The sequence below is a fragment of the Pan paniscus genome, chromosome 9, assembly GCF_029289425.2.
Source record: "Pan paniscus chromosome 9, NHGRI_mPanPan1-v2.0_pri, whole genome shotgun sequence".
Classification (NCBI taxonomy): domain Eukaryota; kingdom Metazoa; phylum Chordata; class Mammalia; order Primates; family Hominidae; genus Pan; species Pan paniscus.
Window position 1 is genome coordinate 74,762,823 of NC_073258.2, and position 15,331 is coordinate 74,778,153.

At 45.0% G+C, this 15,331-nt stretch overlaps 1 protein-coding gene across 1 annotated transcript in view; it reads left to right on the top strand.

Moving 5' to 3' along the window:
* MRPL48 (mitochondrial ribosomal protein L48) overlaps positions 1-15,331 on the top strand; it is a 78,669-nt gene that overhangs the window by 30,649 nt on the left and 32,689 nt on the right. The window contains exon 4 of the mRNA XM_003814667.6: positions 9,096-9,184. Coding sequence (XP_003814715.3) covers positions 9,096-9,184 — 89 coding nt within the window. The remainder of the gene's footprint in view (positions 1-9,095; positions 9,185-15,331) is intronic.

Below are 15,331 nucleotides of genomic sequence, written 5' to 3' on the forward strand. Positions count from 1 at the left end.
CTGCCTTCACCCATCCACTCCGTGTGTGGGCTCTGGGGACCATTCCAGCTGCTCTATCCAAGGAGGGGCTTGATTGTGGTGACCATCTTTTTCTTATTGATTTAAAAATAATAGACAGATAGAAGTAAATATATAAAACTAGATCTAAAGAGACAAGATGAAGGGAACTTAGAGTGCTCTCATTACAGCATGAATAAAAAGGTAGAAGCAGAGAAGCATGGTATATTCAGACCCAAGTAGTTCAGTGTAATTAGAACAACTGAAAGAAATTTGAAAAGAAATTTTGAAAAATGTGGGCAGCTGGCAGGGACAAATCATTGCAGATTGTTTTGGTAAAATATCTTAAGAACCATTTTTGTTTTGTTTTGTTTTTAAATATACACGTACTGAGCACATACTGTTTGCCAGGTGGTGGCATTGTTTCTGCCCTGGAGGGCCTTACAGTCTGTTGAGTGGAGAGAATAACCTGTAATTAGCTTCTTCGCTGGGGGCTACCCCAATTTTTTTCTTTCCCTACCTGCATAGCCCTGTTAAAAATGCTTATCCCATTTCTGAATGAGAAATAATTAAAACAAAGTTGTTTATCCCCATCCTGGATTGATGGGTTTAGTTCTCAGTTTAATGAACAAGAACATTGAAGGACAGTTGTCTCTGGCATATGTAAAGGAAAGGGGAATGCTGTGGGAAATGTCATTGCATGATTACATCTTATAATTGTGATAATTGAAAGATTTTTAAAGCCTCCATTTGAAACCCTGGGGTTTTGTGTCTTTCTTTAGTAAGGAGTTGCCTTTTCTCTCAGGAGGCTGCAATGTTAATGTGACAGCAGGAAACCCACTTATTGACACGACGCAGGGAAAAAGAATTCAGTTGAACTTATTGGAAATCAGAGGCTTTCAAACTTGTAAATTTTATAATTAAAACAACTGGCTAATTAAGCGGTTTAACCACTCGTAATTTGACCATTAAGGGGCAGAATGGTTCATTTAACAGTGGTTTGAACCAGCTTCTTAATTAAGCAGATGCTCTAATTATAGGAATTGCTCCAAACTGAATTTAAAAATGCCTCCTTGCCAAGGAATTCCAGTAGATAAGAGGCTGAGGCAAACATTTGCAGTACTTTCACCTACGATGTGTTATCATCGCAAAGATCCTTTTTGGTTCTGCTTTTTGAAATTACAGATAGATGATTGAGTTTCTATGTACTACTTAAAGATGGTGATTGACATATGAGTTTTCTTTTTTATTTACATAAAACGTTTTATTATATAATGGAGGCATGATAGAGCTATCACTATGAATTAAACTCTTGATGATCTTTGTATATTTAGGACAGCAGAAGAGTTTCACAGAGATGGTAACATTTGAGCTGACTCTGGAGGCTGTGTAGAATTTCACTGTCCAAGAGGTGTAGTCACAGCAAGGCAAACAGCCGAGGAAGGCACGGAGGCATGAAAACTCTGGCAAGAATGGCAAGTGTAGCTCTGTGGCTGGGGAGCAGGGTTTTAAAAATCTAGAGGAGTGGGAGAATGAGATGAAGTAGTTAGATCTAGTTTATAAAATCAAGATCCTTAAGTGCTTACCTAAGAATTTCAAACTTTGGGCAACAGAAAACCATCAAAATTTTACCTTCTGTCTCGTTCATTGTTGTCTTTACAGTGCCTGGTATAATGCCTGACAAATAGTAAATACCTATATTTTAAAACAATTGTCCAGCCTGGGCAACATGGCGAAACCGCATATCTACAAGAAATCCAAAAATTAACCTGGTGTGGTGGCACGCACCTGGGACAAATTAAACTGGCGTGGTGGCACGCCCTGTAGTCCCACCTACTCGGGAGATTGAGATGGGAGGATCACTTGAGCCTAGGCAGGTCAAGGTTGCAGTGACCGAGATCATGCCGCTGCCCCCCAGCCTGGGCAACAGAGCGGTTCCTGTCTCAAAACAAGCAAACAAACAATTGTGTGTGTGCAATAAATAAATGGTTAGATTAATGAAAGAGAATAACATGATTAGATTTGTATTTTAAAAGGATTAATCTGTCAGCTCTCAAGGACGGAATAGAGGAGAGGGATGTTGGAGGGTGTAGGTGCAGATCAACAACTTAGCGGGGGCTACCAATCTAATCTCCCTACTTCCTTCACATAAGAACCAAAATGATCTTTTAAAAATATATATCAGACATATACTTTCTCTGCTTATGGCTGTTCAGGATGAAATCCAAACCTTTAACAAGGCCCAGCATGGTTGATTCCCACCACTACTCACTCTGGTCTCTTTCTTTTTTGAGACAGAGTCTCACTCTGTTGCCCAGGCTGAAGTGCAGTGGTTCAATCTCTGCTCACTGCAAACTCCGCCTCCCGGGTTCAAGTGATTCTCCTGCCTCAGCTTCCTGAGTAGCAGGGACTACAGGCATGTACCATCACACCCGGCTAATTTTTGTATTTTTAGTAGAGACAGGGTTTCACCGTGTTGGCCAGGCTGGTCTCAAACTCATGACCTCAAGTGACCATCCGCCCCAGCCTCCCAAAATGCTGGGATTTCAGGTGTGAGCCACTTGCCCAGCCCACTCTCATCTCTTAGGTGCATTCTGTCCCTCTCACTTTGCTTCAGTCACACTGACAGCTTTTCTGTTCCTTGAATGTCCCAAGCTGTGTGCTACATTAGGGCCTTTACACATGCTGTTTCCTCTACCTGGAACACCCATCCTCCATTTTTTTCATCCAGTACACTTCTATTTGCCTTTCCAATATCTTATTTTATTTATTTGTTTTTGAGTGGATAATATATACATATACAAGGAACAGATTTTAAAAGGTGCAAGGGAATATAAGTAACTCTCTTGCCTTTCTAGCTACTTCCCCCCTACTATCCCCCCTGGGGGTAACCACTATTATAATTTTCTTCTGAATTCTGGTTTCAGTTAAAATCTCATTTTTTCACAGAGGCCTTCCCTGATGTTCTATTCCAAAAATAGGTCTATCTGTTGTATCACCATAGCCCTCCCTGTGCTTTTTGTTTTCATCACTTATCAGAATTTGTAATTACTTTTTTTAGGAGAGAGGGTCTCGCTTTGTTGCCCACACTGGAGTACAGCAGCATGATAATAGTTCACTGCAGCCTTGAACTGGGCTCAAACAATCCTCCCACCACAGCCTCCTGAGTAGCTAGGGCTATAGGCACATGCCACCATGCCCAGCTAATTTTTTTTTTCCTTTTTATAGAGACAGGGTCTCTTCTATGTTGCCCAGCTGGTCTTAAACTCCTGGCCTCAAGTGATCCTCCTGCCTCAGCCTCCCAAAGTGCAGAGATTACAGGCATGAACTACCACACCTGGCCACAATTTGTAATCTTATATTTACTTTGTTACTATTAGTCTAATGATTCTGTCCTCCCACTAGACTATAATCTCCATAAGCAGAATTTTGTTGGCCTTGTCCCCAACCCTTTGCACGGTGCCTGGGATATCATTAGTACTCAATAATTAAGCCCTTCCTAAGCCTTGCCTGTTTCTCTAAGCTCATCTCTTGCCACCCTGATCCTCTTGCTCTACTTTAAAATTATCTCTGGCTCTTTCTCTGCCTATACCGTGTTTTCTCCTAACTCCTACTTATCCTTCAAGTTTTACTTAAAAGCCACTCACTCTAAGAACCCTTTCCTGGCACTCAAGTTCATCTTAAGTGCCCCTCCCATGTACAGTGCTTATCATAGACAGCCCTTATCACCTTGCATTGATATTAGTGTCTGTCTTCCTAGGTGGCAGGTTCTGTATTGCAGGGACTTAGTCTTTGTTCATTGTTGTAGCCCCAGCTTCTAGGGCAATGCGTGGTACCTATCAAGCCTGCCATGGATATTGGGTTGGTTGTACACTGCACAACTCTGGTGTGTGCCATTCATATGATTGTGCAGTATAATTGTTGCTGCCTACCCTAATAGGTAATAATAAATATTTGTTGAATGGATGATCATACTTTGGAGAGTTCAGTGCTTTTTAGGAGGTCTTATTTTGAGTCATGATAAAATCTTCGATGAGGTTGGTTTTCAAGGTCCTGGCCTGAGGATCACTGTGTACCCATCAAAGAGATTTGGATATCAGCTCCATGGATGGGTCCTCAGGTTGGAGAGTCTAGAGCCCGAAGTTGCAAAAGGTCAAAGGTCTTAGATTCAGAGAGATGAAACTGGGGCAGCAGTCAGGAAGATACCTTGGTTATATTCTGTGCTCTTTGGGAACCTCTGGCTAAAAATACCTCCCTATTCCTTACATGGTAAACTCTTACTCTGCTTTCAAGAATGCAGCTGTTTCCTCATCTGAACCTATTCCCCTGCACCCTGCACCCCCACCCCAAAGGCAGAGTTAGTTTTTTCTTCCTCTGAGCACCTATGACATTTGCTCACGTGTCCATTGAAGTACTTAGTACACCGTAAGGTGATTATCTGCTTTCCCATCTTCCTTTCATACTATACCTCGAGTATCTCAAGGGAAAGTAGCATATTTTATTTGTCTTTGTAACTGTCTCAGTGTCTATACAGTTATTGGCATGTAATTGTAAATGTGGACTAATGCATATCGTGGAAGGGATCCATGATATTTCTGGGTTGTCTTGATGAAATAGCGTGGATTGTAAATGTGGAGAAGTTCTCTGAAGCCAGTACTATCTCTGATAGGCCTCACACAGAGCAAACCTGCTTGGAAGCCCATTTTAGAAAACAGAGGCCTAAGAAAACTTTTACTTGATGTCACTTAGATCAGGAATCCCCAAACCCCAGGCCATGGACCAGTACGTGGTCTGTGACCTGTTAGGAACCAGGCCACACAGCAGGAAATGAGGGGCAGTTGAGCCAGGGAAGCTTCATCTGTATTTACAGCCCCTCCCAGCCACTCCCCATCACTCAAGTTATCACCTGAGCTCTGTCTCCTCTCAGATCAGCTGTGGCGTTAGATTCTCATAGGAGCATGAACTCTTGTGAACTGCACATATGAGGGATCCAGGTTGAGCACTACTCATTCTGAGAATCTAATGCCTGATGATCTGTCACTGTCTCCCATCACCCCCAGATGGGACTGTCTAGTTGCAGGAAAACAAGCTCAGGGCTTCCACTGATTCTACATTATGGTGAGTTGTACAATTATTTCATTATATATTACAATGTAATAATAATATAAATAACATGCACAGTAAATGTAATATGCTTGAATCATCCCAAAACCACTTCCCCACTCCTCACATCTGTGGAAAAATTGTCTTCCATAAAATTGGTCCCTAGTGCCAAAAAGGTTGGGGACTGCTGACTTAGACTTCTTCACACCATCTTGTGTTTAGTACCTCACAGAGTGGTGACCCTGAAGAAATGAGGGCAGGACCACAGCAGCTTGAAGATCCCTCTTCAAGGAAGGACTTGCTGCCCATATCTTGATGCCATATACACATACATATAGATACACACACATACACATGTTATCCTTTAACCCTCTTTATTATCCTATTTATAAATAAAGAAGAAACAGTAGCTCAAAAAAATTTGGTGAAAGTAACCAGAAAGAAACAGGTGGGACTTCTATTTAAACTCAGGTCTATCTGACTGAACAGCCTGTGTCCATAACCACTAGATTATAACACTTGATTTCTAGAATACAAAAATCTAGCTAGACCTGATCTGATTTCAGTTTCTTATCTCTACCCTATCTTTTCTTTTCTGTTTTTTTTTTTTTTTGGTTTTTTTTTTTTAATTTAGAGACAGGATCTTCTTATGTTGCCCAGGCTGAAGTGCAGCAGCTATTTGCACTACAACCTCAAACTCCTAGTCTCAAGCAATCCTCCTGCCTCAGCCTCCTGAGTAGCTGGGACTACAGACACATGCTACCACTATGGCTATCTGGGTCTACCACAATGTATATATATATAAAGACCCCCCCTTTTTATTATTATTATTTTTTTATTGATCATTCTTGGGTGTTTCTCACAGAGGGGGATTTGGCAGGGTCATAGGACAATAGTGGAGGGAAGGTCAGCAGACAAACAAGTGAACAAAGGTCTCTGGTTTTCCCAGGCAGAGGACCCTGTGGCCTTCCGCAGTGTTTGTGTCCCTGGGTACTTGAGATTAGGGAGTGGTGATGACTCTTAAGGAGCATGCTGCCTTCAAGCATCTGTTTAAGAAAGCACATCTTGCACCACCCTTAATCCATTTAACCCTGAGTGGACACAGCACATGTTTCAGAGAGCACAGGGTTGGGGGTAAGGTCACAGATCAACAGGATCCCAAGGCAGAAGAATTTTTCTTAGTACAGAACAAAATGAAAAGTCTCCCATGTCTACTTGTTTCCACACAGACACGGCAACCATCTGATTTCTCAATCTTTTCCCCACCTTACCCCCTTTCTATTCCACAAAACCGCCATTGTCATCATGGCCGGTTCTCAATGAGCTGTTGGGTACACCTCCCAGACAGGGTGGTGGCCGGGCAGAGGGGCTCCTCACTTCCCAGTAGGGGAGGCCGGGGAGAGGCGCCCCTCACCTCTCGGACGGGGCGGCTGGCCGGGCAGGGGGCTGACCCCCTCACCTCCCTCCCGGATGGGGCAGCTGGCCGGGCGGGGGGCTGACCCCCCCCACCTCCCTCCCGGAGGGGGCGGCTGGCCGGGCGGGGGGCTGACCCCCCCACCTCCCTCCCGGATGGGGCGGCTGGCTGGGCAGAGGGGCTCCTCACTTCCCAGTAGGGGCGGCTGGGCAGAGGCGCCCCTCACCTCCCGGACGAGGCGGCTGGCCGGGCGGGGGGCTGACCCCCTCACCTCCCTCCCGGATGGGGCGGCTGGCCAGGTGGGGGGCTGACCCCCCCACCTCCCTCCCGGACGGGGCGGCTGGCCGGGCGGGGGGCTGACCCCCCCACCTCGCTCCCGGATGGGGCGGCTGGCTGGGCGGGGGACTGACCCCCTCACCTCCCTCCCGGACGGGGCGGCTGGCCGGGCAGAGGGGCTCCTCACTTCCCAGTAGGGGCGGCCGGGCAGAGGCGCCCCTCACCTCCCGGACGAGGTGGCTGGCCGGGCGGGGGGCTGACCCCCCCACCTCCCTCCCGGATGGGGCGGCTGGCCGGGCGGGGGGCTGACCCCCCCACCTCCCTCCCGGATGGGGCGGCTGGCCGGGCAGAGGGGCTCCTCACTTCCCAGTAGGGGCGGCCGGGCAGAGGCGCCCCTCACCTCCCGGACGAGGCGGCTGGCCGGGCCGGGGGCTGACCCCCTCACCTCCCTCCCGGACAGGAGACCCCCCTTTTTTTTTTTTGAGACGGAGTCTGGGTCTGACACCCAGGCTGGAGTGCAGTGGCATGATCTCGGCTCACTGCAGCCTCCGCCTCCTGGGTTCAAGTGATTCTCCTGCCTTAGCCTCCTGAGTAACTGGGATTATATGCGTGCACCACCATGCCCAGCTAATTTTTGTATCTTTAGTAGAGATGGGGTTTCACCATGCTGGTCAGGCTGGTTTTGAACTCCTGACCTTGTGATCTACCTGCCTCGGCCTCCCAAAGTGCTGGGATTACAGCCATGAGCCACCGCACCTGGCCAAGACCCTATTTTTTTAATCCAGTAGTAGCATACCTACATACTGTTCTACACTTTTGGTTTTTGTTTTTGTTGTTGTTCACTTAACGATATTTGTTGGAGGCTGTTTTCAGATCAGCACAAATAAATCAAGTTAGATGTTTTGTAAAACTGTATGGCCGGGCGCGGTGGCTCACGCCTGCAATGCCAGTACTTTGGGTGGCCGAGGTGGGCGAATCATGAGGTCAGTTCGATACCAGCCTGACCAACATGGTGAAACCCCGACTCTACTGAAAATAGAAAAATTAGCCGGGTGTGGTGGCACGTGCCTGTAATCCCAGCTACTCAGGAGGCTGAGGCAGGAGAATCGCTTGAACCTGGGAGGTGGAAGTTGCAGTGAGCTGAGATCGCACCACTGCACTCCAACCTGGGTTACAGAATGAGACTCTATCTCAAAAAAAAAAAAAAAAAAAAAAAAAAAAACTTTATGGAATTCTATGCTCTTCCTCTTTGCTGGCTATTTTTGCTGCCTGTCTCTTTCTCTATATAGTCACAGTTAGAAAACTTCAAAAGGGAAGGGGAAAGGATTTTTTTTTTTCAAAAGAAAAAAAGAAAACCTCAAAAGGATTATTGCCTGTTGAGGAACAAGAAGAGATGAGAGCCCTCTGAGAATGTATTTTATCCCCTTACTGCCAGTGGCTTTATCAGGAGAGAATTTCTCAAAGAAAGATGAGTAGTGGGGATCGTGCATATTCTAGGAGCCAAAAGGAGAGAATAAGGGGACAAACTGAGAATCCGTCCAGGATCAAGAAATATCTATGGCTCCTTAAACCAACAAGAGGTCAGCTACCACCAAATCTTCCCAGTCCTGCAGTGGAGAATTTGTCCCCTCAAATCATCTGCTGTTCCCAGAGGAGCTTAGAAAGAGGTTTTAATATAGTTATTGTATGTTAAGGAAATTAGCATTTCTCTGTTACGTATGCTTTGTACTTTTTCTTGTCATCTAGTCCTTAACTTCATTTATTTATTTATTTTTTGTTGAACAGAAGTTTTAACTTTTTATATAGCTAAGTTTATTAATATTTGATTTCTAGATTTTGTTTCATGCTTAGAAAGATCTCCGAGATTACTTTTAAAAATCCTTACTGTTACCTTGTTTTTTATATATGTGTGTGTGTGTGTATACACGTATTTTTTTTTCTTTTTTAAATTTGTAGTCCAAGCTAGGTGTGGTGGCTCACACCTGTAATCCTGGCACCCTGGGAGGCTGAGGTGGGAGGAGCTGCAGACCAGCTTGGGCAACATAGCAAGACTCCAGCTCTACAAAAAATAAAAGACATTAGCTGGGCATGGTAGCACATGCCTGTAGTCCTAGCTACTTGGGGTCAGGGGGGTGGGGTGTGGGCTGAGGCAGGAGACTGTCTTGTACCAGGAGTTCGAGGCTGCAATGAGCTATGAGATGGCATTACATCCCAGCTTGGGTGACAGAGCAAGACCCTGTCTCTTAAAAAACAATGATAATAGCAACAACAAAAAAACAGGTTTGTCTTATTTTCTCTCTTTTAGGTGGAATTCTACTAAGTATCAGTCGGCCCTACAAGACAAAGCCCACCCACGGCATTGGAAAGTACAAGCACTTAATTAAAGCAGAAGAGGTAACGGGCAGGGGGAGTCTTTTGGAAAAGGATAATGTGCAGCTTTTGCAAAAACCTGAAGATCAGATATGTATAGTTTTGATAATATTGGAGCTAGAAATGATAAAGTTGCCTCTCAATCCTTGCCAGTTATTAATTTGGAATTTCCAGACTGGAGATGTTTCTACCAACTTCCAATCTTATCCCTAGGCCAGGTTATAATAGTAAAAAGCAAATGGTTTTTATTTTTATTTTTTTTTGAGACAGGGTCTTGCTCTGTCACCTAGGCTGGAGTGCAGTGCATGATCACGGCTCACTGCAGCCTTGATCTCCTGGGCTCAAGTGATCCTCCCACCTGAGCCTCCCAAGTAGCTGGTACTACAGGCTCTTGCCACCATGCCCATCTAATTTAAAAAAATTTTTTTATAGAGACAGGGTCTTGCTGTATTGCCCAGGCTGGTCTCAAGCTCCTGGCCTCAAGCGATCCTCCTGCTTCAGCCTCCGGAAGCATAGGGATTACAGGCATGAGCCACCATGGCTGGCCTGATTTTATTATTTGTAATACTTAAAAAAAAATCTTCCTAGTAGTGTACTTATTTCAGTATGGACCTCATAATGGAAATGATAATTCAGTTTAGTTGAGTGAATGAGTTGTGGCAAGTAGAGGTAGACTGATATTTTCAGCCATATAACTGATTCTTTTTTGTTTGTTAGTTCTTTTGAGATGGAGTCTCGCTCTGTTGCCCAGGCTGGAGTGCAGTGGCACGATCTCAGCTCACTGCAACCTTTGGCTCCCGGGTTCAAGCCGTTCTCATGCTTCAACCCCCTAAGTGGCAGGGATTATAGGCGTCCGCTGCCACACCTGGGTAATTTCTGTATTTCTAGTAGAGGTGGGTTTTTACCATGTTGACCAGCCCAGGTCTTGAACTCCTGACCGCAAGTGATCTGCCTGCCTTGACCTCTGAAAGTACTGGGATAACTGATTCTTACTGTATTTTCTTTTCTTTTTTTTTTTTTTGAGATGGAGTTTCACTCTTATTGCTTAGGCTGGAGGGCAATGGCGCGATCTTGGCTCACTGCAACCTCCACCTCCTGGGTTCAAACGATTCTCCCGCCTCAGCCTCCCGAGTAGCTGGGATTACAGGCATGCGCCACCAAGCCTGGCTAATTTTGTATTTTTAGTAGAGACGGGATTTCTCCATGTTGGCCAGGCTGGTCTCAAACTCCCGACCTCAGGTGATCTGCCTGCCTCAGCCTCCCAAAGTGCTGAGATTACAGGCATGAGCCACCGAGCCTGGCCTCTTATTGTATTTTCAAATCTAAAATAGGCCGGGTGTGGTGGCTTACACCTGTAATCCCAGCACTTTGGGAAGCTGAGGCAGGCAGATCTCTTGAGGTTGAGTTCAAGACCAGCCTGACCAACATGGCAGGAACCCCGTCTCTACTAAAAATACAAAAATTAGCTGGGTATGGTGGTGCGTGCCTGTAATCCCAACTACTTGGAAGCCTGAGGCACGAGAATCACTTGATCCCAGGAGGCAGAGGTTGCAGTGAGCCGAGATCACGCCACTGTACTCTAGTCTGGGCAACAGAGTGAGACTCTGTCTCAAAAATAAATAGATAAATAAATTATGTGCTTCTTGAATCCTTTATCACAGGTAAGTGGATATTAGTTCTAAGCATTATGAAATTATTTAGCCCATTTCTTTGGCTCCAGTTAGATTTCTGTGTGTGTGCAGAGGATTTTCTTTTGGGGTGGATACAGCATGCAAGGTATAAGATCTGGCTTTCAATCTCAAGCCTGTCACTTCCTGCAAACAGTACAGTGGGGGAAGATTTTGGGGAGACTTCAATATCTCTTGGTTCTTTAGCTTATTTTAATGCTCCCACACAACCACACATATTTCCTATTTACCTCTCTCTTCTTGGCAAGGTCCAATTCCACTGAATTTGGGCCTTAGAAACCACTAACCTTGCCGTGTTCTTCTGAGCTCATCCTTACAGTAAAAAATTTCAGGAGAAGAACATTACCACCTATCAGGCCTGTATTAGCCAGGCTCCCAGCAGGAAACAAATGCCCTACTAAAATTGTTCCTTTGTAGTGGGAAGTCTACTGAATTAGGAACAAGGAAACTTGTGTTCTAGGCTTGGTTCTGCCGCTTTTCTGCCTTGTGACTTTGGGTAAGTCAACCTTCCCCGTCTAGGCGTGGCGGGTCCTGAAATTATATGTAAAATGTTTGTTGTAGGTGAATTTTTCTGGGAAGAGAGTCTACAGTTTTTATCAGACTTTTCACAAAGGTAGAGAAATTCTGGATTAGAATATCTCTAAGACTAGAATTTCAACTTGTATGTCATGTAACTTCACGATGCTGTGCAATATTTATTGAATATCTATTATGTGCTAGGAACTCTTGATGCCTTGCCTATTCAAGAGTGAGTTGCAAAATAATTCTTTTTTTTTTTTTTTAAATAGAATCTCTGCCGCACAGGCTGGAGTGCAGTGGTGCGATCTCGGCTCACTACAACCTCTGCCTCCTGGGCTCAAGAGAGCCTCCCATCTCAGCCTCCTGAGCAGCTGGGACTACAGGCATGCACCACCACACCCAGCTAATTTTTGTATTTTTTTGTAGAGATGGTATTTTGCCATGTTGCCCAGACTGTTCTCGAACTTCTGAGCTCAAGTGATACACCTGCCTCAGCCTCCCAAAGTGCAAGGAATACAGAGATGAGCTACCATGCCTGGCAAGCAAAATAATTTTACAAAATGGATGAACAAGACATGGTTCATTCTCAGAGGGAGCTGTTAAACCAACAGAGATAAGACACAGACAATATACTTCCAGGCAGAAAGTGACAAGTGCTACAAGGAAGATACAAAGCGCTATTAAAATTCGGAAGGAATGATTTACTTTTTTGGAGTTGTGACACCTTAGAGTAAATTATTGAAGTTGTTTTATTTTGAGACATCCCCCTTCTTTTTTTTTTTTTTTAAATACTAAGCATCCTTTTATTTGCTGACACCATTACAAAAACATTACATTTGCAACAAAAAAGTGTTTTCTTCAGTTGAAGTCAGAGGCAGTTACTTCCCAAAATATTAAGTAAAACAGTGTACAACATCAGTGAGATATCCCCCTTCTAAAAGTCCCACATAAAATAGTGGGAAATAAAATTAGTTTTGTTTGAGGGGGACTTTTTTGGCTGTTTTAAAAAAATGTCTTAGAATCTTCTCTCTCAGATAATTTTCTGCATATGTCATGCTCTGACCCACTCCATTAACGTGGTATAAAAGGAAGCTTAATGCCATCTGTCCCCACCTTCCTCTCCAGCCTCTTCTCCACTCTCCTGGATACCACGCTTTAACTGTATTGGGCCTTTTGTTTTTCCTCCAAGTCATTATACTTTTTCAAGGCTCACAAGCTGTTCTGTCTACTTGGAAGACCTCCCCTTCTTCACCTGGCTAATTCCTCTTCAACCTTTAAATCTCAGTGAGAAAGCAGGGTGAGGAGGGACACAGACAAATTTCTCCTTCTAAGAAACCTTCCTGGATTCTCTGCACTAAGTTACTTTTCTTTCTTTCTTTTTTTTTTTTCTTTTTTAAATTTGAGACATGGTCTCACTCTGCTGCCCAGGCTGGAATGCAGTGGTGTGATCCTGGCCCACTGCCCCTTGAATACCTAGGTTCAAGCGATCCTTCTGCCTCAGCTTCTCAGTAGCTGGGACTACTTGGTGGCACATGCCACCAAGCCTGGCTAATTTTTAGAAATGTTTGTAGAGATGGGGTCTCACTATAGTGCCCACGCTAGTCTTCCGGTCCTGAGTTCAAGTGATCCTCCCACCTTGGCCTCCCAAGTGCTGGGATTACTGGTGGGAACCACCATGCCCAGCCCTGAGTTGCTTTTCTTACCATAAGCTGCCAGAGTTCTTGTGCGTACTCTCTCCTAGGAAAACTGCTCTATGTTTTAATCATCTGAGTGTTTTTGTTGTTTTTGTTTTTGTTTTTGAGACAGGTTCTCACTCTGTCACCCAGGCTGGAATGCAGTGGTGCAATCTCAGCTCACTGCAACCTCTGCCTCCCAGGCTCAAATGATTCTCCCTCTTCAGCCTCCTGAGTAGCTAGGACTACAGGAGTATACCACTACACCCGGCTCATTATATTTTTGTAGAGAGGGGGGTCTCGCCATGTTACCCAGGCTGGTCTCAAACTCCAGGACTTAAGTGATCCGCCTGCCTCAGCCTCCCAAAGTACTAGGATTACAGGAGTGAGCCACCGCACCTGGCCTTAACCATCTATTTTGATGACTATGTTCTATTTTAGATTATGAGGTCCCTAAGGGTAGAAGTCTCAGTTTTCTTCATATCCTCAGTGTCCAGCACAGGGCCTAGCATCAAGGAGAGGACAGTAAATATTGATTAAGCTGGACTGAAATGTGGTTATTGGAGCTGCCCTGTGGTTTTATAAATCAGATTTATCAAATATAACCCACAGTCTGCAAACACCTGGCTCCAGATGACCTTGGTTGCTTGAATGGATTGGATGCTCCCTTTGTTTAGGGTTGTAGGCTTTTCTCTGATGTTATTCAGTGTCCCAGGGTGGCTAGTACAGTAGTGCTGGATACTGGAGTAAGTTGCTCCAGCCTCCTGGCTTCCTGCACAGGACAGCACAGTGAAAGCTTTCATTCACCACCTTACAGAGGCTCTGTCCTGAGTTCCTGTCTCTTATCCCTCTGGGGAACTGGACTAGTTAAACTAGATGGAATCTTTTGTGGCCTCCTTTCTTTCTCTCCCTAAGCCTAGAAAAAAAATAAGTTGGCCAGATTCCCATTTTTTCCTCTCTGGGTCTCAGTCTGGCCCCCCTACTCTTGTGAGCCCAACATCCCTAAGACGAGTAAATTCTCATGCTCATGCATAAAGTATCCAACCCTTGTCCCATTTCTGCTGGTATAATCCCTTCATTCCTCCTTCGAAAGGTCCCACACTCAGTCTTATGACTTACGCATCTTGGGAAGGAAGGGGGTATCTACTTCATCTCAGCTTTCCTTGTTAATACTGTTTTTATCTCTTTCTTTCTTTCTTTCTTTTTTTTTTGAGATGGAGTCTTCCTGGAGTTCAGTGGTGCCATCTCAGCTCACTGTAATGTCCGCCTTCCGGGTTCAAGCAATTGTCCTGCCTCAGCCTCCTGAGTAGCTGGGATTACAGGCATGCGCTACCATGCCCAGGTAATTTTTGTATTTTTAGTAGAGATGGGGTTTCATCATGTTGGCCAGGCTGGTCTCAAACTCCTGACCTCAGGTGATCCACCTACCTTGGCCTCCCTAAGAGCTGGGATTATAGACATGAGCCACCGTGCCCAGCCTGTTTTTATCTTTTTCTTACATGGCCCGGTTTATAACTCTGAATAGTTTCCCATCCCTCCATCCCATGTCCTTGTCCTTGATGCTTTTTTGAGGGAGTAGATGAGAGATAAAAATGAGGCTTTTTCTCAGGTGGCAGCATGGGGTATGACAATAAATGTGGTATTTCAGCTCGCTTACAGTATGTACCTGACCTCCTTCTCAGTGATTTCCCTTTTTGCACCTTGTATTTCAGACATGTTTTCTCATACACCCATGCTCTTTCCTGCCTCTCTGCCTTTGCACATGCTCTTTCCTTTGTATGGGATGATACCCTCCCTTTTTTCTCTATGGTGCTCATCCTGTAAGACCCATCTTGACCTGTGGCAGTGAGTGATCATATTTTAGAGTGTATCTCCAGACCTAGCATCCTGTCTCAAAGTGTAGATCTCATTATTCCTTAAAGGCCCTGCATCATTCAGTTGAATTTAAAAGGCTTCAGATATTTGGAGTGACTTATATTTCATAGAAGTAAAAATAAGGCCAGGCGTGGTGGCTCATGCCTATAATCCCAGCACTTTGGGAGGCCGAGGCGGGAGGATCACCTGAGGTCAGGAGTTCGAGACCAGCCTGACCAACATGGTGAAACTCCATCTCTACTAAAAATGCAAAATTAGCTGGGCATGGTGGCGCATGCCTGTAATCCCAGCTACTTGGGAGACTGAGGCGGGAGAATCGCTTGAGCCGGGGAGGTGGAGGTTGCAATGAGCCGAGATCATGCCATTGCACTCCAGCCTGGGCAACAAGAGTGAAACTCTGTCTCAAAAAAAAAAAA